Source organism: Lutjanus erythropterus, chromosome 21, assembly GCF_056507025.1.
Source record: "Lutjanus erythropterus isolate fLutEry1 chromosome 21, fLutEry1.hap2, whole genome shotgun sequence".
Lineage (NCBI taxonomy): Eukaryota > Metazoa > Chordata > Actinopteri > Lutjaniformes > Lutjanidae > Lutjanus > Lutjanus erythropterus.
The window spans coordinates 13,433,032-13,458,434 of NC_139337.1; the positions used below are offsets into that span (position 1 = coordinate 13,433,032).

General features: G+C 39.5%; 1 protein-coding gene across 3 annotated transcripts in view; it reads left to right on the forward strand.

Moving 5' to 3' along the window:
• Nucleotides 1-25,403, forward strand: part of ctnnd2a (catenin (cadherin-associated protein), delta 2a) — a 328,733-nt gene that overhangs the window by 86,457 nt on the left and 216,873 nt on the right. For 2 of the 3 annotated variants that reach the window (XM_084746984.1, XM_084746983.1), the window contains exon 3: nucleotides 22,895-23,007. In XM_084746984.1, the coding sequence (XP_084603110.1) occupies nucleotides 22,895-23,007 (113 nt within the window). Of the gene's footprint in view, nucleotides 1-16,602; nucleotides 16,737-22,894; nucleotides 23,008-25,403 lie in introns of those variants that run through there. The other variant, XM_084746985.1, reaches the window with a different exon arrangement.

The window sequence follows — 25,403 nt, forward strand, 5'->3', positions numbered from 1 at the left end:
TGTTCTGTTCAAAAAAGATAAAATAACGAAAGCAAGATGAGATGATCGGTCAAATGGAGCCTTAGGAGGATCAAAGCTTGATACAAGTGACATTTTTATCAACATAGGGAGCGAGTGCTTCTCACATGGCCTCTACCTTCCAAATGAAAACAAGCACTTGACATTTTGCTATAATGATCACTGGCACTTGTAGCCATCATGTTATCCACACATGGAGTCAGGAGTGTAGCAGGAAGCAGAGACGGTTCAACAGAAGACATATGAAGAATCAGTTTGCCAAAAGAACCGAGTTTACTGCAACCACTGACTTACTTTGTATATGCCCCCCCGCATCATTCTGTATGTCTTTGTTTGCATGTGGCGGCATTGTGTCTGTGTCGATTCACTTCACAATAAATGGAGCACACACTTCTGCTTTGTTGGAATTATGGCTGCTTTATTTTAATGTTGTGAATGAACTCCAAAGAAAGGAGCTGGCACAGAAGCTTGTTAAGCCCATTGCCCATCATAGAAAACTGTTGCCGAAGGGCCCGTCTGCGATTTTATCATTGTCATGCTTGTCACTCTGGTTTAGGCTTAAGGACTTGCATACTATATCTGTCATACACACACACAATTACACACATACTCAAATGCTCACATGTACCTGCACAAACACACACGTACTGTAGTGTACACATGCGCATATTCATGCATGCACATGTGCATGCGTATTTATTGCAGAGGAAAAACGTTCTGTATATACTGTACTTACAACTGCAGACATGCAGACAGTTTAGCCAGACTGAGGAACCAACACAGACACACTCATGCTATTGACTCGTATGGGATAGACATAGACAGATTGTTGAGTGAGGAGAAACTAGTCTTTGTGAAACACTACCCCTGACAAACTCTTAATCATTTGTGCCTTCTTGTAAATTCAGCATTAAATGCAGAACATTAAGTCGTTTATTTCCAACACCTTGCTGCTAAGGTGAGTGCGCAGGAGAGATGCTCAGGGGTGGGCTGGGATGCACACTTTTACTCTGTGTCATTATGGCCTTTCTTTATCATCTGTGTTGTGAAAACATAATATTTCCACACAGAAGAAGTTAAAGTGTGCACACTGAGCATAGTTCAGGTATGAAACCCCACCATGGAGCTCTCGTGCCAGGCTGGTGACAGTGAAAGTATAGTATGAGGCCCATTGTGGACTGAGGAGTGCCTCAGGAGTACCAATGAACTAAAAAAACAGGAGAATTGAATGACCAAATGGGCAGTAATGGACCTTCAACTGACAAACTAGCCCTGGTGTGTATTTGCATGCAGGGAAGTGACATCCAATCACAAGTGGTCACTTGACATATCTGGAGATTCACTGTAATGCCAGGTGTGAACTCACATACTCAGGGCTATACACTTGTAATCAGATCACCCAGGATGAATGTTCTGAGGTCTGAACAGCCTCATAGACACACATGAACCTGAAGCCACAACTCTACAATGGTGAAGTATATTTCCACTATTCCAGTGGTGGTGCTTTCACTTGTTTGTCTTACCTCTTCATCTCTACCTCCTTAAGAGTACAGTGTAAAAGGAAACTTCCAACATGTGTCTTTGTTCCCATTCTGTGCTGATAAAAAGCTTGTCATTAACTACAGCTACCCCTTTACTTTGCTTCTCTTTTTCGTTTCTTTAGATCTGTTAAATAGATAAATGGTCAACTGCTGTCTTTTAAACAAGAGGGAAGTGAATGTATAAGCCTTTAAACTTATTGGCTGTAGCTGCTCTTATGTCTGAAACTTTGCCTGTCAGCAGGCATTTCTATACTGCTTGTCTTGTCTATTTAGACTCTAGTTGGAGTTAGATGGAACATTTAGTTGCTTTTCTAATTTCAGCAAAATTTCTGTCCCTCCTTAACTGTTTCATGTTTATATTTGTGTGTTACGCTTGTTTGAGTGTGTGTATTGCCGGAGCAAGCGCTTGCAACTGTGTGTGCGTATGTCTGCCCAAGTCTGTGTGAGCATGCAAAGGTTTGCATGTGCTTGCACAGGCTAATCTATCAAAACAAGTGTTTGTGATTGCCAGCGGACGGATGACCTCTGGGGCCTCTCTGGAGTCCCCTGTCACATCATGTGGTGTAGATAGAGGATGGGAGGGGAAAGAGCTGACAAAGAAGGCAGGGAAGACACTGCTGGGTGAATAAGTGTGTTTTTTTTTTTAATCCGTTGTTCATGGAAGGGTTTTGCTGAGCATGCTTGCTCTTTCTCAGCATCACCCTACTTTATATTCATGCACTTGCACGTAGTCACGTAGTCTCACCTGGCATCTGCCCAGTGCAGCCACAGTCTTCTGCTATACTTTATATCACTGGACTGCTCCACTGGAGCCAACAGACAGAGTGCCCTGCTCAAGGGCACACTGCCAGTAAATGTTGAGAGAAGGCAGAGTGTTTACGCATTCACTTTATTTGCCCAGAATTTCCCAGCTGGTCTGAGAAATTCAAAATTGCATCTTTTTGGTCACAAGCCATTTCTCTAATCTTTAGGCCACCACCGCCCCTAGCTGAGTGAATAAATTTGTGTCTCTTGAATATAAAATGGAATATATCCATTTTACACACTAAAACACTTTCAGTATGTCCAATCTTGTTTTATTTTTATAATTACATACTCACAGTAACTACTTTAACTTTTTATGACTCAAAATGTTCAAAAGGGCATGTGCTACAATAAAATACTCATATCAGAACACTCACAAAAAAGATAACTGTAAAGACAACAAATTAACAATTCTTTCTGGGTACTTATTTAAAATGCATGCCAGAATCTGCAGTACATGAGCTCAACAAGATGTCAATTGAAGCCAGATGTTGTGTCTCTCTGCCAGTATACACAGAGCTGCAGATTCATCAGTGAATTTGGAAAACACTTGACCATTAGTACATCGCCATGTTGCCAGACAAGGTGCTGCTGCCAACTAAGCCACCCCAAGTTGTAGATTTTTTTTTTTTAGACACCTGCTTATTGGGTGTTGCTATGAGGGTATGTGTGAGCATGCATCCACACACACACACATACACACACAGAGAGAGAGAGAGAGAGAGAGAGAGAGCAGCAATGGCATTTAGGCAGTGACATTTTCCAAGTGACATTTTGTCTGTGGCCAAACCCATACTCACTAAGCGTGAACCCAATCATGCTGTCTTCCACACTGTCATAGATCCAACAGCCAACACATATACATGCCATGTGACCCTGCACACATGCATGAGAACACACACACCACACAAGTGCCGTGGATGCCCCAGAATGCGGTCATGTCTGCCCACATGGCAAACTGGCCATTGTGCACTTTGAAGGAAATAGGGGAGACACCCTGCCTATCTGAGCAGCGTGTCTCATGCTCAGCTGAAGAGATACATCATCTAGAGATTCAGCATCTTGCCTATTTTTTCCATGTGATGCATGTAGATCTAAACAAAAATAAACGTTATATCAACATCATACTAGCAACATGACAACTTGCACTTGAGTTTAATGTTTATAGATGTATAATATGCCACTGACATGAAAAAAGGGCACTATACTTCTGGTGCATGCTCTCTCTTTCTCTGAATTATATTGTTTGCTAATTGACTGGAAGACTGTTGACATATGATGCCTTTTAACTTGTGTTTCTAGAGTTGGAATTGTTTACATGTCATATTTCCACAGACATCCTCCATTTAATTCATACTGCTAATACTATGTATGTATGTATGTATGTATGCATGTCCTGTATGTATGTAGGTATAATTTTTAATGTGTTGTCATCACTCCAGAAACATTGCTGCAGTATGACAAGGTTGTCTGGCTTGACTGCGGTGATTTATTGGTGTGATTAATGGTTTACAGTCTAATTATGTGAATTTGTATTGATTACTGATGAGGCTAATTATCACTTAATTGCCTACAGTTTGGCCATGATGGCCACAGTGGCCATGGTCTAAAAATGACTTAATTCCAGGCCTGACACTCACACATACAATCTTGTGGGACATATCAAATGTTTTAGACCTTATCAGATTAAACAGTGTAGAAATTATAGACTAGGTATAGATTCTATAAAGCAGTTTTTTAAACTGACAACCCTTGAAGAAATAATCCTGATTTGCCTCCAAGCTGTCTTGACTTAGACCCTCGTTTTCTTTCCATTGTTCATATGTAAAATACTGATCTTCATTTACAGTAATCGCTGGCCATTTTGCTAAACCCTTACACATGAATTAATAGCACTGGAACAATACATGTATCTCCCGATTTGATAGTATCATGATCCTTGGGTGCAGAGTCAATATGTGTTGTGATTCCACGTGTTGCGATTTGATATTATGATTTAATACGATTTTTGTTTGCTTTTTAAATACAAGACCATTGGGAAAAATCGAATTATACACACCTAGATACTGTATATCATGAATCGAATTTCTAAAAACATCTCGTCATTCTCACATCACTCTTTCTGAGTTTCATTTCAGCTTTATTTCATACTACATTCAGCCTTAAAGTAGAAAATAAAATAATTTTTGAAATAAAGTGCTACATTGAGCTGCTCCTGCTCATTAAGCTGGTGCTATAGGAATAATAAAATAATTAGAAAACAGGAATATATATATTGCCAGTACCTAGTGGTGGCTTTAGCTAGTTTTGACCCTTTGATGTTGCTGTAGCTCCACCGTGTTGACTGTTGAAGCTAGAGTAGCAGATATCAATTGAGTTAGCAAAGTGAAGTCAGCAGCTAACTTGTTTCTGCAGAGTATAGGAAATATGAGCCTCTAATTACAGGCACACATGTATTATGTTAAGCATGTGAAGTAAAATGGATGTGTTTGTTAAGATAATATCACAACGATCGCAACCCTAATTTATGTTAATGGTATTTCTCATATTTCCCATTATGTGTTAACATTGAGCTAATTGAGTGGTTATTTATATACATTTATATAAGATTGATTCAGGACCTGGTAAAACAAACAAACAAAAAAAAACAATAACAATGCTCAAGATAATCTTTTTTTCTACCAGTCCTATTAATTAATTTGTGCTGACAGACAGTAAAATCATTTACAATGGATTTTCTGCCAATCTACCAAGGTTGCTGAAGACAAAGCAGGTAGCTTGCTCTTAAAGACACTGACTAATTTGACATTATCTTATTTTAAACAAAGACCCTGATTTATAGATCTGTAGATCTATAGATCAGCAACCCTCATTAAATTGCTATTGACCTAATAGCTTCAGAGATGGCTGAAAATATGAAATTGACCAACTAAAAATAAAAGATGGACTCAACCCCACAATGCAAAAAAGGAAAGAAAGCAAAAGAAAACAGCCTAAGATGAATCAATAGTAGCTATTGCATTTAACACTTTATGAATATGACTTAATTAAAGCTGTGAAATTTTACAGTTGCAATAACTATTAAATAATGCCTTGATTAAGTGTTTGCCAAGTACTTTTTAAAGTTTGATTTTAATATGGAGGGAGATCAACTTTTTACCCAGCCTGAGCTTTGTTAGGGTTTAGGAGTTATTAAAAGAAAAACTCCCACACACTTAAATGAATGCACCTTTCTCATTAACTGGTCAGGCTATCGTTCTGTAAGACCTCATCAGTGCTTACTGTCTCTTTGGTGTGACAGTGCTGCTAGTTTTGTGTTCCAGGTCCAGACTTGTGATTGTCTGTTCTCGTCCTGAACTGGGAAAGATGAGCCTGACAGAAAAAACAAAAAAAAACAAAAATAAAAAAAAAAAACATTGATTTATTCTTGTGGCTATCATGTTCTACCTACAGTATATCAGGCTGTCAGATAGTGAGGTTAACCTATGAAAAAAATGCTTTGCGCTTCTCTCATTGGTGACATTTATTCAGTCTACCAATAAATGTGGTCTCAATAAATGTCACGGAAATGAAGGAAGCGGTTTCTTCATTTTTTAAATCAATGTATATTACCATAACATCAATCCTGACACCAGCAGAAAGTAGAAATGGTTCACTTGATGGCAGGCAAGTAAAGTTATAGAACTGAACTTGTCTGTAACTTGAGACTATATTGTTAGTATCCTCGGTGGGGGATCATGTGATTGCTTCCATGAGTGAGTGCATGCATGTATCATGAATGGATCTGCATTTTGTCCAGAGCTAATGAGATAGCATTGGACTGACTGTGCACATTCATGTCTGTACTGAAGGACTGTGATTTAGAATTCTTGAAAAACCTTTTTCATGACTTTTATGCCTTCGTTTTTTTTACGGTCACAGGCATTAGGTTTTCAGGTCAACCCATTCTTGTGAATGTAATATCTCAATAACGCCTAGATGGAATTTCTTCCATCCTGATACAAATGACCACTCAGACTCAGGAATGAAATGATTACATTTTGGCGGTCAAAAGTCAAGGTCACGGTGACCTCATGTCCACTCCGTTCTTGTGAAGGCAATATCTCAGGAACACTTGGAGGGAAGGTCTTCAAACTTGGTTAAAGTGTCCATTTGCACTCAAAGATGAGCTAATTAGATTTTTGTGATCAAAGATCAGAGGTCGAGGTCATGGTAACCACCAAAATCACATTTTTGGCCATAATGCAAGGATTCATACGGCAATTATGACAAAATTACCCCCAAATATCTAATGAGATAAAATGACGAGGTGAGATTTTATATCCAAAAGTTCGAAAGCTCTCTGTCAGTCCTCTGTCCTCTGTGAAAATAGCCTCTAAGTGAAGACAGCGTGTTTCTCACTGGAAATCACACATGTATAGTGAGAACTTGGGCTGCTTGGTGAAGACATACTACTGTTGGGCAGTAATTATACTTTTTGACTGCCCTGTTCTTAACAGGCTGCTAAGTGCCACAAGTGATCAACAACTGCTCCAGTTTGACGTCTTGTTTCAATTAGGGACAACATATGTGGGGATCCTGTTAATGTTGGCAGAGCTTTGCAAGCTTTGCTGGTTGCATCTGGCACTTGTAGTGGCATTGCAGTAGGTGCTTCACCATCCCGATCTGCACTCAACTGAGTGCACTCTGCTAGTTTGATATTAGGTGCTATGGTTTTAGGACTGCAGAGAACAAAAGATGTTTGCTGCTTTGTTTCATTGCTGTGCAGTATTGCATGTGTGTATATTTGTGTATACCAAGTGCGAGTTTATATACAGTGTTTTATCGAGGGACTGGAATATTATGTTTGTCTATATCTGCTTGCTTATGTGGGTTTTATTGAATTTTCTATTAAACAGAGCAAGGGAAAGAGAGAAAAAAGATGACAGTGTTTACAGTGGGAGCCATGTAGTGAATAGGCTTCCTTTTATAATGCACACTAATTGGACGATTCATCACAACTTAAATACAGTAGAACTTGTACACAGCATTCAGAGAGAAAGAGTTGGAGAGTAGTTCGCACTTCATAAGTCAAAATTAAACAATATGTTACTCTCGACAGTTAATCATGAAGAAGTTAATCACTCTAGCGCTTCACCAACAGGTTCACACCCATTCAATCAAACATGCACCAGTGAACACACACAGACATTCACAAGCCGGGCAAAACAGGCTGAACCAAGTGACATTAACAAAGCCAGCTATTCAGGCAGTTTTTCAAGGGACTGCCAATTAGAGGTACGTGTCTGCTCCTACAGAGGTTTGACAATGGTCATTTGTATATGTGAGTTTTCAAAAGTACCAGACTTTCAAAAAGGCCAGAGTTGCTGCATGAATAACAGGAGCAATCAGCTAAGAGGATAAAAAAAAAAAGATTTAATTCAAGTGAAACACTAATGCAAAGTGTGACACCTTAACTTTATGCAAAGATAATAAGCAAAGAGGACACTTTTGTCCGTGGTAGTGGTTACACTTGCACTTACTCTGTGCCACCAAAGTTAACCAAGTGTTTCGAGTCCACTCAGACCCTCCTCAGATTAGAATATTGTCCTAACTCCTATGTGATGTGCATGTAGTCAGTCTCCTTCTACTTTTTCATATTAACCCCCAAAACAGATGCACATTTGAAAAGGACTATTAATTTATGAGGATTTTGTCTTAAAGAATGACAGTTTTTCTTTTGGCCTGTTTTAGCCTGTTTCAAGTTTATTCACTTTACGTGGAGCTAAAATTAATGCCAGATATCTGCTGAATGTGTAGGTGTCTGTTTATGAGTCATAAGAAATCATTAATAATCTTTTAGAAGGAGGACATGTAAACTGAACAATATGTGTGCTGAGTCTGGCAGGCCAAAGGCAGGCAGTCAGTGAACTCCAGCTCCAGAATGTAGGCCTGCAACTAACAAATAGTTTCATAGGCTATTAAATTGAAAATATTCTTGTGCTTCTTTTTCTGGGTACCCCCTAGAAACCACCCAAGAACCCTTGTTGGTCCTTGGACCCCAGTTCAAAAACCACTGGTCTATGTGTGACACAAACAGACACACATGCAGTGTCATGCTTCAGTTTCACATTTATGTTCTGATAAAGTTACAGGTGGATTTTACTTACTATTTACTTACTTTACTTACTATTTGCATAATATAAAGAAAAAGTATAAAAAACTATTTGCCTGTCCTTCCATCTCCAAACCTTACCTTCTTCTTTTTTCTGTGTTCTCTTTTATTTTGTTCTAATCTTATGTAACTTTGACAGACCAAAGCTATGCTAATATGTGGCCATAATTAGGATAGAAAGAACTGAGTGGGAATGTGTATGTGTGTCTTCATGTATCTGTTAACCAGGCTGACGTTGTACTTTGACTATTTAAAATTGAAAATAGTCAGCTCAGGGTTTCCTATTTGCAGTACTCAAGCCAAAACTCACAAACACATATACTGTAGTTGTGTGTACACTCACACACACTGAAAAAGAGACCGATATACTGGAACAAGGAGAAGAGAGTGACAGAGTGACAGAGTGAGGGAGAGAGAGAAATTGGAGACGATGGAGAGAGATGATTTCATTTTGCCCACTGAGCCTTTAAATAATTTAACGAGGGAGAGATCTGTCAGAGTATTGCTGTGTTTGTGTGTTGAATATTTATAATGCATATAAAACTGTTATGGCCCAGCTGTTTGCAGTCATACGTCTCAGGTCTGTGCAGTTGTTTAAAGGAGCATTAGAATCCAAAAATCCAAACAGATACAGCTGCTTCTTCTGGTCGTCACTCGTGGCTCGGTTGTAGCATGACCAGGCTTTGTGGGCTTTATTTATGAAATTGTGGCAAATATTTTCAGTGTTTTTCATCAAGTGACAAACCATTAGCCTGGACCCAGCCTCATGAATAGCTGATTTTCAACTGTTTAGTGATGTGGGTCTTTGATTTGGCAGTCTTTGAAGCTGTTTTCCTGAATTCCTCTTTGCCTGGACCAAAGATATTTTAATCCTGGGCTCATATTTATCAAACAACTCAGAATCACTCCTAGGACTCGCACTGAAAGTTTAGTTAGAACTAAAAATACTCTAAACTTAGAGGTGGTTATGAAGTTTTCCCTTTTGAGCAAAGATTACAAGTTCTCCTTTGAGGAAGAAAAATATCACAATTTTACACGTTAATACCTTAAAAATTAAATTCATAATGATATGGTTTACTTATAGTGTTTTTTAGATCATTTGATGCAGGAAAAATTAAAGAAATGACAAAAAATACCTTCAGATGTGGGTATGTTTCAAGCTACTTCCAGATATGTAGAGGCTGAAAATAATTTTTGCCAAAACGTCCTGTCAGCTGCCTCCTTAGTAAAACACACTGCCAGTATAATGAGTCAGAAAATTCAGATGGTAATAATTGGCTCCAAAGCTATCCACACCAGACAGAATTTAAATGAGCATCAGTTATGAAAGAAGGAGACTCATCCATCCCCAAATGTGACAAAGGACCTTTTTACATAGCTCCATGTGCAGTCTAATGTGTTTTCTACGGCTGTTCTCTGAAAGCCCCTTTAATAGCTCCTTGAGTCAATTAAGCAAAAATCTGCCCCAAAACAGAATTAACAGGGATCCCATCTATGATTTGAGCTAAGTTAGTATCTGTATACACAATTAACTGTAGGGACGGATATTGTTAGGATTTCATTGATACCAATGCTGCTTATTGATACCGATTAAGAATAATTTAAACTCCATTCAGCACAGACATGTGGACGTTTACCTGCAAGGAGAGCAGGCTGCTAATACAGTGTCATGATATTGTTTACCCACAGACTCTGTGATCCTGTTTGGTCTGAAAAGAAAGCCCATTTAGTGTAGTGCTGTCATGTTTTGTGGTATAATGTGTAAAGTTAAAAAAAAATGCATTGCTCAAATTGCCTCACATTTCATTTAAAATATAATTTGGTTATTAAAGAATGTGTTTACGGCTTCAAACGGCTCGAAATTTCTGTTTAATCAGCAGGGAAATTGGTTGACAGGAACATTCCTAATCACTGATACTTATTGATACTCTTATCAGTATTACTCTCCATAATTCAATGCAAAAAAGTCTTGTTTATCGTTTGTCGTTAAAATGAGAATAGTTGGCCTGGTCCACCTTAAAGGTCAGTCCAACTTAAGTGAGCCTGTACAGATGTTGTCACTAACTTTGAAACTGGTACTCAGAACCGAGACTCACATCGGCTCACAAACCCCAAAGTCACAGTACTGAAAACACTTCTGAGGTGTCTAGAGAGAATGTGAAACAGTATTTTAGCTGTGACATTGAAAAACTTCATTTCTTTGTATTACTGCCAGTTTTACACTCTTCCTTGGGTATTGTTGCTTTATCCATAAAGCAATACTTAGACTATTGCCAGTTGAGCAGCTTCAGTGCTTCTGTCTTAATATCATTCAGTCTTGCCTCACCATTGCCTGTCTTTGTGATACATTTGCTCTCGTTGCCAGTGAACTCAACTGTGAAAATTACACGAATAAGATGGTAATTTAGTCTTGGAGTGTATTTTCTCTTAAATTCTGTGATGTTTGCTGTATTTTCAAAAGCCCTCGTCTCCTCTTACGATAGGATGTGACAGTTGCTGTTATACAGTGATTCAAGCTTCACTGTCATTGACTTAATTTGGTTGTATTTGGCCGCAAAATGTAGGCTTTATTCAAAAGACATCATACTAAATGTTTATCCTAGGGATTCAGTTCTAAGAAATGTCATGAAGTTATGACGGTTCCCCAGGAACTAAAATGTCAGATTACATTCATTTCCCATTAAGTTTTAGTTCCTTAACCAAAATTTGTGCCATTTTTGACTGAACTGAAAAAAAAAAAACAAAAACATTTTGTGGTTTAGGTAGAAAGACTTTTTAGTTAGGCTGTTTTCATTTTGACATTCTGTCAAATCATTTGGCTTCTTTGATGGATTTTCATTTTTTCTATGCAAGTAAACCAAACTATTTTGCACACTAAAGGGTTTCATTGTCTGTTTTCAGTTTCTGCCTCAATCTTTTTCTGTTTACTTTGAACAGAGGTCATCAGAGACGTATTACTGGAAACACCCCACAGAAATAAACTTCAATCTCTTCTTATTTGTATTATTTCTTCTCTCCATCTGTGAGTCCTCCAGCCAGGATAAAAGAGCCCCTAAGAGCAGTGTCCTAATGGTTGTTTGGTTTGGCCTTGCATGTAGTTGTTGATCGATCTACTTAGTGTTGTGAGGTCAATGACAGAAATGGATTAATTGTTTGGTGTTCCACAAGACCAATTTTGACCCATTAATTGCCTCTCTTATAATCCTTATTATTATTGGTAGTATTAGCAGTAGTCATATGAATAGAAGTAGGAGTAATATTAGTACCATTGTTGTCATTTTTGTGCATACTTTGTTTGTATTTGTTCTTTATTAGCCATAATTCCTTCAAGGGAAGTCCTCACTGTTATTATCAGTACTGATGTGCTGTCCATTGCATTACTGTTGTACTCATAATCACATTAAACAGGCCCCTCAGGTATTGCTGCTAATGTAAATTAAATTTTGTTAGAAGCAGTCTGATATGGAAAAGGCTAGTCATCACTGCGATAGGACGGACTAGTATCCCTGGTGTACAACAATAATGAGTCATGTGTTATGGAAAAAGATAGGTGTTAATGAGCAAAGTTGATGCAGAATGAAGCGAGACCAAGCTGTGTAATATTTCTTTGTCTAGTATCACCATTTGCCAGATGGCGAGAGCACCTGCATGCACACCGACCCACAGATGCACACACATGATCAGCAATACACAATCGATGCAGGCACACAAACGCGTATACTTATCTTTGTCCCTCTCTCTACATCTGGACCACACACACTGGACTCTACATTCTATCCATTTATTCTTCTATCCAACCATAATGGCTTATTATGGAAAACCGAAATGATATGAGACTAAATATCATCTTAGATTTTGTGTATCTTAATATCGTGATATGGCAAGTGTTGTCTTTTCCTTGTTTTAAGGGCTACATTCCAGTAAAGTGATATAATTTTCTGAGTATACTAGACTGTTCTAAATGTATATATATCAATGTATATATCATTTGCCTTTACCTGCTTAGTCATTATCAAGCCTCTAATTCTTTCAGACTGTCTGCTTGGTTGATCTACAGTACATGTTGTAGTTTTGCATGCATTATTAGCTACATTGCAGGAACAGCTATTTTCAGTGTAAGGTAAAGGTAAACTTAATATGAATATAATCATACAGAATACAATTATATTGTCAGATTTAGCATCTGCATTTAACTTTTTCTGGAACAGTAAGGAGTCACAGGGACCAACTCCAGATCTAAGCCAGCAAACAGTACTTTGACTTTTAACTCAAAATAAAGTGGTAAAAAATCTGACTAAACTGTTGGCTTGTTCACAACCTGTTTGATTTTATGACTGATCAAAGATCTTACCCTGTCAGACTTTGTTTTAGCAATATTTCTATGAAAATGCAATCCAAACAGCAATTCATGGGACTCGTCCTTAAAAATAAAAACCTAATCTGTTTGACATCACACAATAGACAGCCCTGGCTCAAGAGTCTACAACCAGGTGTTTTATTCATTTTCAAGGTAGAAGTTCAAACACATAAGCATTCATGGCCCATGGCAGGTAACAGTAAACCCTAATGTTCAAACTCAGACATACAATACCACCATTGTTTGAGGAAAAAAGAAGTCATTAACATGATCAGGGAATTCTGGTAATCTATTTTAGTCTTCTCTTTCTCTTTGTCTTGTTCTCTTTGTTGCACACACATGCACATGCAGAGGGAGTGGATCAGGTATCCCACCCTCGGCCATCATCTCATGTGACTTTCATCAGCAGAGACGTCTCGGTCTCCCCTGTCTTTCTTCCTTGCTTTTTTCCCTCTACTCTCTTTTTCCTGCCCTCCAGTTTTTTTTTTTTTGCTCCCCCCGACCCTCCTTGCTGCTTCCCTCCTGACTTGTGGTTAACTTTTCACTCTCATTAAAGTGACAGACAAGACAAGCGGACAGGGGAGAAATGAATCTCAGCTAAATTTGAACTATACCTAGGCTACATGAACCCCAGCTGTAAGTTTAGAAAGGAGAAGCAGGGGGAGATTGCGACTGTGGTGTGGAATATTAATATGCACGGGAGTGACGGAGGAGAGGAGAGTGACCTTTTTACCAGCTCCCATTCACACTCCCCTTTCCCACTCCTTCATTCCACTCATCTCATCTCAGTTTTTTTTTCCTTCCTCCTTGCTGATTGAGGAAGGGGGGTAGAAAGAATGAAAGAGAGAGAGAGCGTTACTTCTCAGCTAGAAGGTCATAGCTCTATTTGATAGCCTTTTGTCTCCCATCCAAAAACAGCACTGTTAATAGCTGCCCATAGGCCACTTTATAATGATTGGGCCTTATCTCTAGACACACACAGACAATCACGCACAGACAGCACACAGTGTCTTTATGGTGGCAAGTGGGAAAATTTAGCTTTAACAGAGAAAGAGCTACACTGCTGTTAGTTCTTATACTAACAGCGGTGAAACTAAATGAGCCCATGGCTGCAATTTAGCCCATTTAAAGGTCTGATGCATGGGCCGCTGCCCCCATATTTATTGCCTGTGTATTGTAAAATTTTGCCGGTGTTTTGCTTTATTGCCTATCAAAAACTCCTCCATGCATTATCCAATAAGAATAGATTCTGTTGATCAAAAAGTTCAGACTTTCCATAGAAAGCTTGAGCACAAGTGAAAATGACAAAAAAGCACTTTCTAAGGCTGGATCCAGGCTGTCTACCTGGACTTGATTTCCCCAGCAATTTGTCGGATTGTACATTATTTCCTGTCTTCCAGTCAGAACTGTGTGTGCCATTTTATTCTACTCACTGATGTCGAATGTCACATTATCAATAACAATTTCAGTGCTATCAAGTTAACTTGGGATTTTATTTTGCTGTTTCACTTTTATACTCTGTAGTTTGGTTATATCCTTATTTTTGAGGCTTTGCTGTTGGGTATTGTGTTGCTCTCTGGATCCCTATGTGGGGATTTCCTCTCTATCACCCTCATTCACAGGGAGGTCAGATATCACTGCTGTGTTGTGCCTCAAGAGCTCTTTCAGGGTTTAGTGCCTTGCTTGAAGGATGTCGAAGCAGAGTGGAGGGTTTTATATGAGCATACACACACATGGAGCTTGGCAGTATATTGATATTTAATTGATATTGTGATGAAAGACTACATAGCATCACAGAGTTTAGATATTGTTTTAACCTAATTTGTCACAAGTGTTGACTTTTCCTGGTTTTAAAGGCTGCATTTCAGTAAAGTGATGTAATTTTCTGAATTTCTGACTGTTCTAGCTGTTCTGTTATTTACCTTCACCCTCTTAGCCATTATATCAACATTACTGGTGATTATTTATGTCAGATCTAATTGTTTTCTTATTTTGTGAAATTAGCAATAGTCATACCTACAGTACTGTGATTTAGGGATGGGTGATATGATGATATATACATGCAACGGTAGAAACATGTCCACTGGTAGCGATTTAGCTGTACCATATCCGCTACTATTCGCATGATCGCACAAATCCAGTTGCCTCATCAAGGTAACATGATTTAGGCAGGAGGATTGCTTACCACTTTTCCATGTGACATGAGACTGACAGTTGGTGGCAGTAGTACACGATTAAGCTTGTTTGCCGCAGAGCACGAGACATCTCAACCAGGCGGGTATTTATTTGCACATGTTAACCTTAAAACCTGTAACACTTCAAATTATTGTTGTCAATTGGAGGCTCAAAGCTTCCGTCTTGAAAGGGTGTTAGTTATACTGCTTTGAGCCTTTTGTTTTTAACTCAAGTACTGTCTCATGTGCCGCAGCTGAATTTCCTTTGTGTGGAAGTTCCAAATAAAGGAGGAACATAATAAAATATGCTGAAGGCAGTAAGATATGGTTATTTTAGACATTTTCCTAATTGAGTTTACAGAACAATTACTATATTGTTACACATACTGGTAACGTAATATAAAGTATCATATAACATGACAACATATAGAATGTCACCCACCCATATTGTCATTATACTCATGGCATTCGGTCAAAAATGTTTGCTTTTGTAGTTTCACTTAACCTTACACACACGTATATAGGTGCAAGTGCAAATCTGCATTTACACAAGTTTTCATCAACAATAAGAGCCCATGTACAGTATATATTAGTACTATATATGCATTCAGGATTGACTCAAAAAGTCTAATGTATTATTTTTTTCTCTAGTTTTAATTTCAAATGCAGCTGTGTGTTGGTGGTAATACAGACAGCATGAGTTGAAGGTGCACAGAGCTGTAACATTGTTTTCCTTGCTGTGCAGCTGTCTAATTAGCATTAATTGCCTAATCAAACGTTCTTGAAAATAAAGAGGGGAATGAATGCTGAGGTGAAAGTGAAACAGAGGACAGTCAAGTAAATATTGCTCACTAGGAAACCTTAGGAGACAGGTCACTTCCCTCCAGGTGTTAGTAAATTGTTTTCTCTGTCTGATGTTGACTTTGGCACCCACAGAGCGCAGCAAAACAGTGTCAGACCAAACCGTTGGAAAATAACTCAAAAACGGTGCCAGCGTGTTCTGAAAACTGCTCTAAGTCGTTTTTCCTGTCACCTTTTAGTAACCAGAGAAAGGATCAGAAGGAGACATGTTTGAAGCACACAGAGTCTGTGTAGTGGATGGACTGTTGTTTGGTTTACATTTCAGTAAAAAGGGATTTTCATGCATATATTTATAGAAGGTGGAAAAATATGGCCGCTTACAGTTGTACTGAATGACCAAACTGTTAGTAGTGTTTTTCTCTGTCGTGAATCAATATCAGCATCCACACTATTTCTGGACGATATACATTATTTCACTCTAAAAGCACTTGTGGCCAGCCTGCAGCCCCCACACTCTGCTTTTTGTCAGAGAAAGACTTGAATACATTTGCAGACACCTCTGTGAGAGCAGTGCAGGTATGTGAAAGGGCAGGGACTCTGTGTGGGAGGAGTCAGGACCTAATTTCTAATGCTGGGAGGGGGTGGATGGGGCTCTACAGTTGCCATAGAGACCTTTGTTGCTGACTGCGGGTGCTGCTTTCTGTCTCCTATTCATTTCAGAGAGGGAGGCAGTGACACACATGCACAACACATGCACAACATAGTGGAATCCTACACCTTGGTGCATTTTTCGTAGAAACGCACAGACGAAGCACAAGGACTTCCTGCTGAAACTCTCAACTCATCAGTTTTGGATCTGTTGAACTGTGGTCCATGCACATATCAAGGTAAAATATATCACTACATACAAAACAAATTTTCTGGTAAATAGTTTGCAATTTATAGATCAGCAGAACAGCAGAGGTTTCATAAAACACACATGGAGAACAATCAAAATAGATGGAACGGCAAATCCAATCTATTGAAGCTTATATGGTGCAGTGATCCAGCATCAGCATTGTTGCACTGTTCTTAGCGGGATGACATTCAGGTAACATTTTAAAGCTTGGTAGAGAAGATGAATGGCCTCTAGCAGAGAGACAGCTTGGTTGTGTTCCTTAAATGTAGAGCAGAATAAAGAATTACTGCTTGCCTCCAACTTTACTTCTCTAAGTGCATAATCATAAAGATGCTGTCCAAGTACTAAGGCTTTTAGTGGCTGTGTGTCACAGATAGTGATATGGCACACCTTTCTGTCTTTGTGTATTTTAATACTCCAACCTGTCTCTGTCTTACAGTTCATCATGCCAAGTTTAATTACTTGTACATTTTTATTCTTTTTTGTTTTAGTTTCATTTACGTCATGTTAGACAGGGATTCACTCTGTTGCGGAAAACTTGCTCACGATGCTGTCAAAATATTTTCTGACATGGCGCTACATAATCATAGTTTCTATCCATCTGTAAATTCATGTTTGTGTCAGGTTGAATTTACTGTGCTGCAAGATTTTCAGACTTTGGTGAGTGAGTAAGCTTTTACTAAGTCAAATGTTATTGAGCTGGCAGATGTGTGCTGTGCTAAAAACGTTATTCAGCAAAATGACTTCTTCTGAAAAATATAACAGACTTTCTGATGTTCAGTTGCTAATCATTTTTTAAAGATTTCTTAAGTGTAGTAATTATGACAGTATAGCACAAAAAAGACTTGCCGACTGTTCTGGCAGCGCATTACAGCAGCTGCTCCTGACTGATTTTTTTTTTCACAGCACGGTTTACGGTGTTGCTTACAATATAATTCAAAGAGAAATGTGTAGGTCTCCAAATCACGTAAATCAAAGTTTTTTTGTGTCTAAAACAATGCTGTAGCACTCCTTTTATACTAGATGAACACCAGTTTGAGAGCATGAACACCCACTAACATCTGGCTTTTGTCTTCAATCGGAAAGGGAACAATTACCCTTCATTTCCTGGTCAGAATACTCTGCAATTGTCACGGGCGTTTATCTGCTCCAGCCTCGATCGACAGTGATGTAAACATGACACCTGGGTGGACATGTTAATTTTCGCGGAGGCGGTGACGGTGACGGCTTGTCGCTTCTGTTGGTGACTTCTGTGACTCCACTTTCATACACATGTGCTGTGCTTGACCCAGTGTGCGTCAGCGCGGCACTGCAGAGTTTACACCTGCTTGAAGCTGTGTATTTAACTGATGACTGCTCATCATTATGTCCTCTGTTATTTTGTTGTCTAAAAGTTTTTATTATGAAGCAGCATAATCAGGAAATGCAGTAACTTAACATGACTCAAACGTCAAACAGTAAAATAAAGCAGATACCTGAGAGAACAAACAGTGTCACAGGAGAGAAACTGAACTTCAAACCACAGATATTCACTTAGAAACTACAAAAGTACTGAGAGCTGAACAGACAGAGACTTTTATAAACACCTTTCTCTTTGCTCTCCTACACTTATGAGTCGACGCAGCTTTCCAGCAGCACGTCAGAAAAAAAACAGAGGGGCATCTTGTCTACCGGTAAAGGGTTAATTGCCCGTTTTTAGCCACACTTAAAAAACCTGCATCTTCATGCTCATTTTAGTGTAAAATCGGTATAGAGGATATTTCAGCATTCATAATTATAGATAAAACACAAAACTGCAGCACAGAGCTCCTAAACTAATCAATGAAGCGTCCTGTTTCTACATTAGTTATGATGGCTTCAGCTTTTCTCCTTACTGTCTTGTACAGTAGTTTCAGCTAATCAAAATGCACAACTGCAATATAATTGGACAAGTCAGTTACACTCGCTCATCTAGTAGAAATACTGATACTATCCTTTGGCCAACCCACGAAAGCAGTTCATCCTCAAAGGCATCATTTATCGTGACATATCAGTAGCAAAGCAGTTTCTTACGAGAAGGTATTTAAATGAATAAAAATGTGACAAAGGGTTATACATAATTTAGACAAACGTTGCCCCGATACAGAACTAGCCTAACAGGTCTCCCATCTGTTTTGGCGTCCATTACCGTGTTACCTTAGAAGGCATTTAAGATACTTTACTGTTGAGGCATTATACATCATCAATTAGCATAATGCTACTTTAGGTGCAGGGATTTGCATTTTTATACCTTGAGGATTTAAAACGATGCGGCTGTGGCAAACAAGGTGACAAAGCAGTCTGCTGTGGGGAGCAGGAGCGCGGCTTTGAAGCGAGGCATCTCACTGTAAAACAAAGCTGTAATTTAGAATTACGGGTCCAGAGGGTTTAATAGACCCTGCTCAAATTCCCAGCGTCACCTCTCTTTGGTAAATCATAGGGGTGGCTGAACCTGCTACTTTGTTGTTCACATGTATGAGATTTATCCTGTCGCAGGTAGACTAAGGAAAATCTCGAGAGGAGTTGCTGACAGGAGGCAGAGCAGTGAGAAGAGGGAAGCGAGGAGAGGCCGAGTGAATGGAGAGAAGCTTAAACCTCCAGGCCGCAGTAGAATTCTACGATGTTGTTGTTAAATGAACATTTTCCTAGTCAGTACAAACAAACACCTCTATTTCAAAAGCAGAAAGAAATTGACAATCACAAGTTTTCTTCATTTGAAAAAAACAGCTCTTTAGTTTGGCAAATATATGACGTGTAGCTTTTCAGAGCAAGTTCGGCTGAATATGTTAATAAAACAGACAAAGCAACAAGTAGCACTAAAACTGCTGTAAGTAGCTATGATGAAATGAATCTCAGTCTGCCTAAAAGAAGAGAAAGTAAGTTCAGATCGATTTTCTAATGAATTTGTGATCCACAACATTTCTCTCTGTTTGCTCTCTGCAACGACATTCAGTCTGACAATAACTTATAAAGCCAGAGAACAAACAACAGTAAGCAGTCTTAGCTTGTCTTAGCTGCAGAAGGTGGTGTTTTTGGCAATAAATATGAGAGAAATTGCTGACTATATATGTAGAAAAGTGGTGATCTTGTGACTCTCTTTTGCACTCTCCCCTAGGAAAACGGTGTCCATCTCTGGCAGTGAGACCCAACGAGGTCCTGCTGTATATTTCTGCCTCCAGTTACTGATAACAGCTTTAAGTATCTACCAAACAAAGCTCAGGACTTTATTTCTGTGTTTTAATACACTTGGAGTGATGAAATGACAGGCACTCCCAGGCGCTATAGTGAAATAGTTGGAGGAACGTGGGATTGTGTTTGGCTAGTGGTGTAATGGCACAAGTTTTTTTATGTGAACTTACAGCCTGTGAGAGGTTCAGTGACGCGTTTTCATATATCATACAGTGTGTGGTAATGCCTCACAGATAAAGGAATTTACTACTGTGAGATCAATGAACTACTACTACTAGTACTACATATGTATGTGTTGGGGGCTTGCTTTTGGCACTTAAGTGAATGTTCGTGTGTGCATGTGTGAGAGAGAGAGAGGGGGGAAGAAGAGAAGAGGGAGAGGGCAACAACATAAATGTGTGTACGAGAGGCAGACAGGGAAGGAGGGAAAAAAAGAGTGTGCATATTTATGAGCGAGTGGCTCCTGTAAGCATGCATGAAGAAGGGGTGAGGGAGCGAGAGGGAGATGAATTGCATTGTGCTCTGTAGTGTTGGGGAGGAGAGGGGATTGAGGTTGGAGACTTGAGATAGCGACTGGGGATCAAGTCATTCAGAGCTTCAAATGGCTTTGAGAAAACCAATCAAACCAGCATACACTCGCCACGTCTCGCTCACACACTCTCCCCCTCCCTCCGGGTCTCGCACACGCATGCACTCAGTCGCACACACGCAACATCTTGAGCGGGGTGGAGTTCACTGCACTATTGATCTGCTTACACACACACACACACACACACACACACACACACATGCATGCACATACTTACACACATTGATTTCTGGTTTGAAATCTCATCTGTCTGGCTCATAGCTAGATGACTGATATGGAACTGTCAGTAAGACACTTAAATAGCTAATGCATCAGCACACACACACACATGCACACAAAATCAGGGTTGGGTTAAGAGTGATGCATTCAGGGCTAGACGGAGTGAAAGGGACACACTCGCGCCTCCTCCAGAATCTGCCATCCTTGTAGCCTTGAGCAAACAGCTCTCCACAGTGTGTTGGCATGGCTGTAACCTGACAGGAACATGCAACTCCCTGACGGCAGCCACACATAAAAACATTTTGAGCTGTGCAGAGTGAAAACATTTTTATCAGGGTGTCCATGAAGTATAATTTAAATGAGATGTCCATGAGCTTTAGTGGTTGCCACATGCTGAAACACTAGACAGCAGTTGACTGGACTTTACAGCTCTGAAAAGTTGTCATGGCAGTTGTCATTTTTTCCTCATTATCAATAAATTTGATGAAAACAGTAGAATTACTTCATTTCACTTCAGTAATTAGCTCTTGGCCATATGATGTTTCATTGTGTTGTAGTAGTCTGTAGTTTGTATTATTCTTCCCCCTCATATCGAGTTCAGTCCATAGTTAGTGAAGTAGGCTATTTTTAACTGCAAAATCCACATTTTGACATTAAAATCCACATGATGTGTAAGGCAGAGTGCTATTTGATTCTGCACAGTAATGTGTTTCCTGTTAAAACGGGCAGCTAGGGAGGGATTTGTCGCAGAGCTGTCGGTTAAACTAGCCGACTCCTCCATGTACTCTGAGCTCCTAGTGAACATGGCAAGATCGGGATGGAGCTTTGATGACTGGGAATACATGCGAACATGGTTTGCTCGGCAGGTTTGGCTCCCGCCCACCCCAGGACTAAGTCAGCTAACTTGGCTGCATGGCCTGGTCGGGCCGAATTCACTGGGAAGCTGCTGAGCCCGTTTTATTACGCCCTGAAGGCAGTTAAGTTAGCAGAAACTGAGCAGCATGATCCAGTTTCACCCAAATCAGTGAACAGAGTAATTGAGTTGTGTTTTTGTGCAAGTTGTAAAGCTGTGCTTTTGTACAATAACATTAATCAGTGAAGCCTGACCTCTAGCTCATCTTATGCTTCATGTGACTAACATTAGTTGCTGAAATGTCACAGATACACACAGATGTCACAGTCAATAAATTCTAGCCAGCGAACAGAACGTTTTAGGTGATGAACATCTTGGTAGACAAAACAACATACCATAATGTTGGTAGCATATCTATCTAATGACTCTTAGCCTTATCTCTGCACCACTGAAAGTTGAAGATTGGTTGACAGATGGATGTCATGATGGAATGGTGAAGGAATTTTTTATTTCAATTTGCCTTTAAGAGCCAAAAGTAAGATTGCTTAAAACATGTTTTATTATAGAATTAGAGAATACAACCAGTAAATGTGTTTTAACTTTTTGTCCATCTCCTTTTTTGTGTCACTTTTCAAATGTGAACATTTCTTCCCTAAACCAGGAACAGGAAAACAGCTCATCAGGGAGTAGCAGCCACATTGCATGAAGGAATTCCACAATTATCTTTGTTAGACAGATTTACAGTTTTTTTGGAGAGCGCTTTAACTACTCCAGTTGACAGCCCTCCTGCACCACACAGCGGATAGGATTAAAAAGCCTTTTTTGCTCAACACATTCGGAACACTTTCAACTAGTCACTTTTCCTCATGCCTTTTCTCACCTGTCAATCACATTCATGTTAATGATCACACTTCATTTTTAACTGTCGTGCAGCTGTCTTCCAGCCCTAAGCTGTTTCCATGACCTGCGGCTGACAATGCTTCACTTCTTCTACGACAAGTAGGCCGCAGTCCCAAAGCAACTTATTATTCATATCGAAATACTGTTCCGATACTGTCGGATGGCTTTAAAAGGTTACTATCATCCATTAAAAAAGGATATTTATGGCTTTAACAGCTTTAATACCCTTCGATTCATTCTCCCACTAATGACCAATCAGATGGGAAAGAGAAAAATGTTTTGATATCTCTGGAAACCTTTACACTGAGGAGCTCAGCCCTCTATCTTTCTCCCCCTCTTGCCTGGTTTAAACACACTTTGTCTTTCTTTATCTCTTCAGGAGCTTCAATTTGAGCGTCTGACCAGGGAACTTGAGGCCGAGCGTCAGATTGTCGCCACCCAGCTGGAGAGATGCAAGCTGGGATCAGAGGCAGGCAGCATGAGCAGCATCAGGTAACATGCAAACCTTGTTTTTCCCATTGTGTGGGTGGAGGGGTGGGGTGGGGAGGAGGTATCGGGTAATAATGTCCCTGTCTTTTGTGTGTGGCGGTTGGGATTTTTGTGCAGAAGAGATGTTGTTCTGTGTACGTGTGCTTGTGTGTGCCCTTAAACACTTTTACACAAAACATACATTGTGTGCATGTGGGACGTTGGGAGCTGTAATTTCCTTTGTTTTACCAAACACATAAGTGTGCCTCTACCCGAGTGTGTGCTCTCTACCAGCTCACAAGTGTATGTGTAAATTTAGAGGATGATGGAACAGGTTCTGGGTCCTTCATGACACTAACGCTGACTGCACCATTATATACCTTCAACACACGTATGAACTCTCACACACACACACTGCAGCATACACACCCCGGGTAGTTTCACCTCGGATCTGTGGAGTGATGTTACTGGAAAAGAACAGTGTTCCCCCTGCTGTGGGGGGCATTTATCAGCTGGATGGATTGGAACAACACTGAGGTTGCAGGCAAAATCACACACAAGCACACACATACGCGTCGATGTATGTGATGGGGTAAAATAACACAGTTTGTGGCGAGATTTACACACATGCTGTACTGACAGACGTATGACATAACAACATGGGAGTATGTGAACGCACTTCACAACATGCCCTCTCTCACTTACTCCACTGACACACACACACACACACCATGGTAGTTGCTGAGGGCTCGATAAAACAGACACATCAACACAACCCGTGGCAACATAGCTGAGGGTGTGATAACACACACCTTCACCCACACATATACAGTACATGATCACAAAAAGTCCTCTAGAGACTTTGCTTTGCTACAGACACTTTGGTCAAGCGTCCCTGGAACCCCTTTTGTCATATTACAGCATTAATTAGCATATTAGCCACAGTCCTGAAACCCTTACTTCATTACATGCAATACTTCATTATGTTCCCCGTTTATAAGTCTGACCTTTCTGTTGCCAAAATAATTTTCAGATGAGGAAAAGAGAGCTCTTAAAAGAAAGAGGGAGTAAAGATGAAGGAGGGATGGATAGAGGAGAGGAGATGTATGCGAGCAGCATGCTAATTTTGAATTTTACACTAACAGCTCAAATATCTGCCCCTCTCCTCTCACTAAATCGCCGTCCCCTCACAGTCTCTCTCATACAGGTGTTGCATCCCTGTAAGTAAAAATCCTGTGTAAAAGTAAAGTTTGGTGGAAAGTTGGGATACATTTGATACGTCTGTGTGTATGTGTGTCTTTGTGTTTGCATGAATTTTGCTGTGATGTCAAAGAGTCAGGTTCATATAAATTCAGCATCCCTCTGACTCCCTCAGGCAGCGTAATGCATAAGTACACAACCCTGAGGGGGGCGGGCAGGGAAACAGAGCACACCGGAAAAAAATAAAGACACTTTTGAACTTTCCCAACTCATTCTGTTTGCTCCAGCTGAGTCTCAGATGAGAGTTTTTGGCAAAAGTTTAGAGGTTTGCTCCCTTGGTTTGTGTTGAAGTTCCATTATGCTAATATACCTGGAGAGTGATTTAAGAATAAAGTGAGCACCGACATCAAGGACAAAATAAATACAACTCAAAACTGAAATACAGGAAATAAATTGTACCCATTGTTTTTTTAAATTTCATCCTATATTTGATTACATTTATTATGTGGTGTATTTTTGATGTAAAACATAATTGTACAAATGATTCAAAATGATGCCATGATGTCAAACTATTCTTAATTTGATACTTATAGCAAGAACTCAACCAACTGTATGAAACCTGTAAGTCAGGCACTTTGGTTATTATCATCTTAAATATAAATCTGTTAATGAGCAACATATATTTATATGTTTTTAAGTTTTTAAATAAGATTAATTACAAACCAGATAACACTAAAAACTAAAACTAAGTGTGTGTTCGGCTCTCAGTACTTTTATAGCTTCAAACTGAATCTCTGTGGTTTGAAATGTAGTTTTTCTCCTCTGTTGCTGTTTGTTCTGCGGGATATCTGCTTTGTTGTCTTGTTGAGTTAATGCTGATGAGAACTCAACATTTCCTGGTTTTGCTGCTTCATAAAAAACACAAAATATGAGAAGATTCTCCCCTCTCGGCTCAAGCTGAGCTCATCTTCAATTAAAAAACGCACCTTTAAGTGGATAACCGTGTTGTAATGGAGATGCAAATCCTTGCCATGCTGGGCTGACAAGCCAAGTCAAAAAGAGTAAAGTTAGGTCAGCCCATATGTATTGAAAAAGGGGTATTGATTTCAAGGCTAGTTACCATAAATTTGCACACTTACATATATTTATATTTGCATTGATTTTTTTTTCAGCTCATCTTTGAAACTGTTCTCTTACTTTTACTCCAGACTCTTTGACTT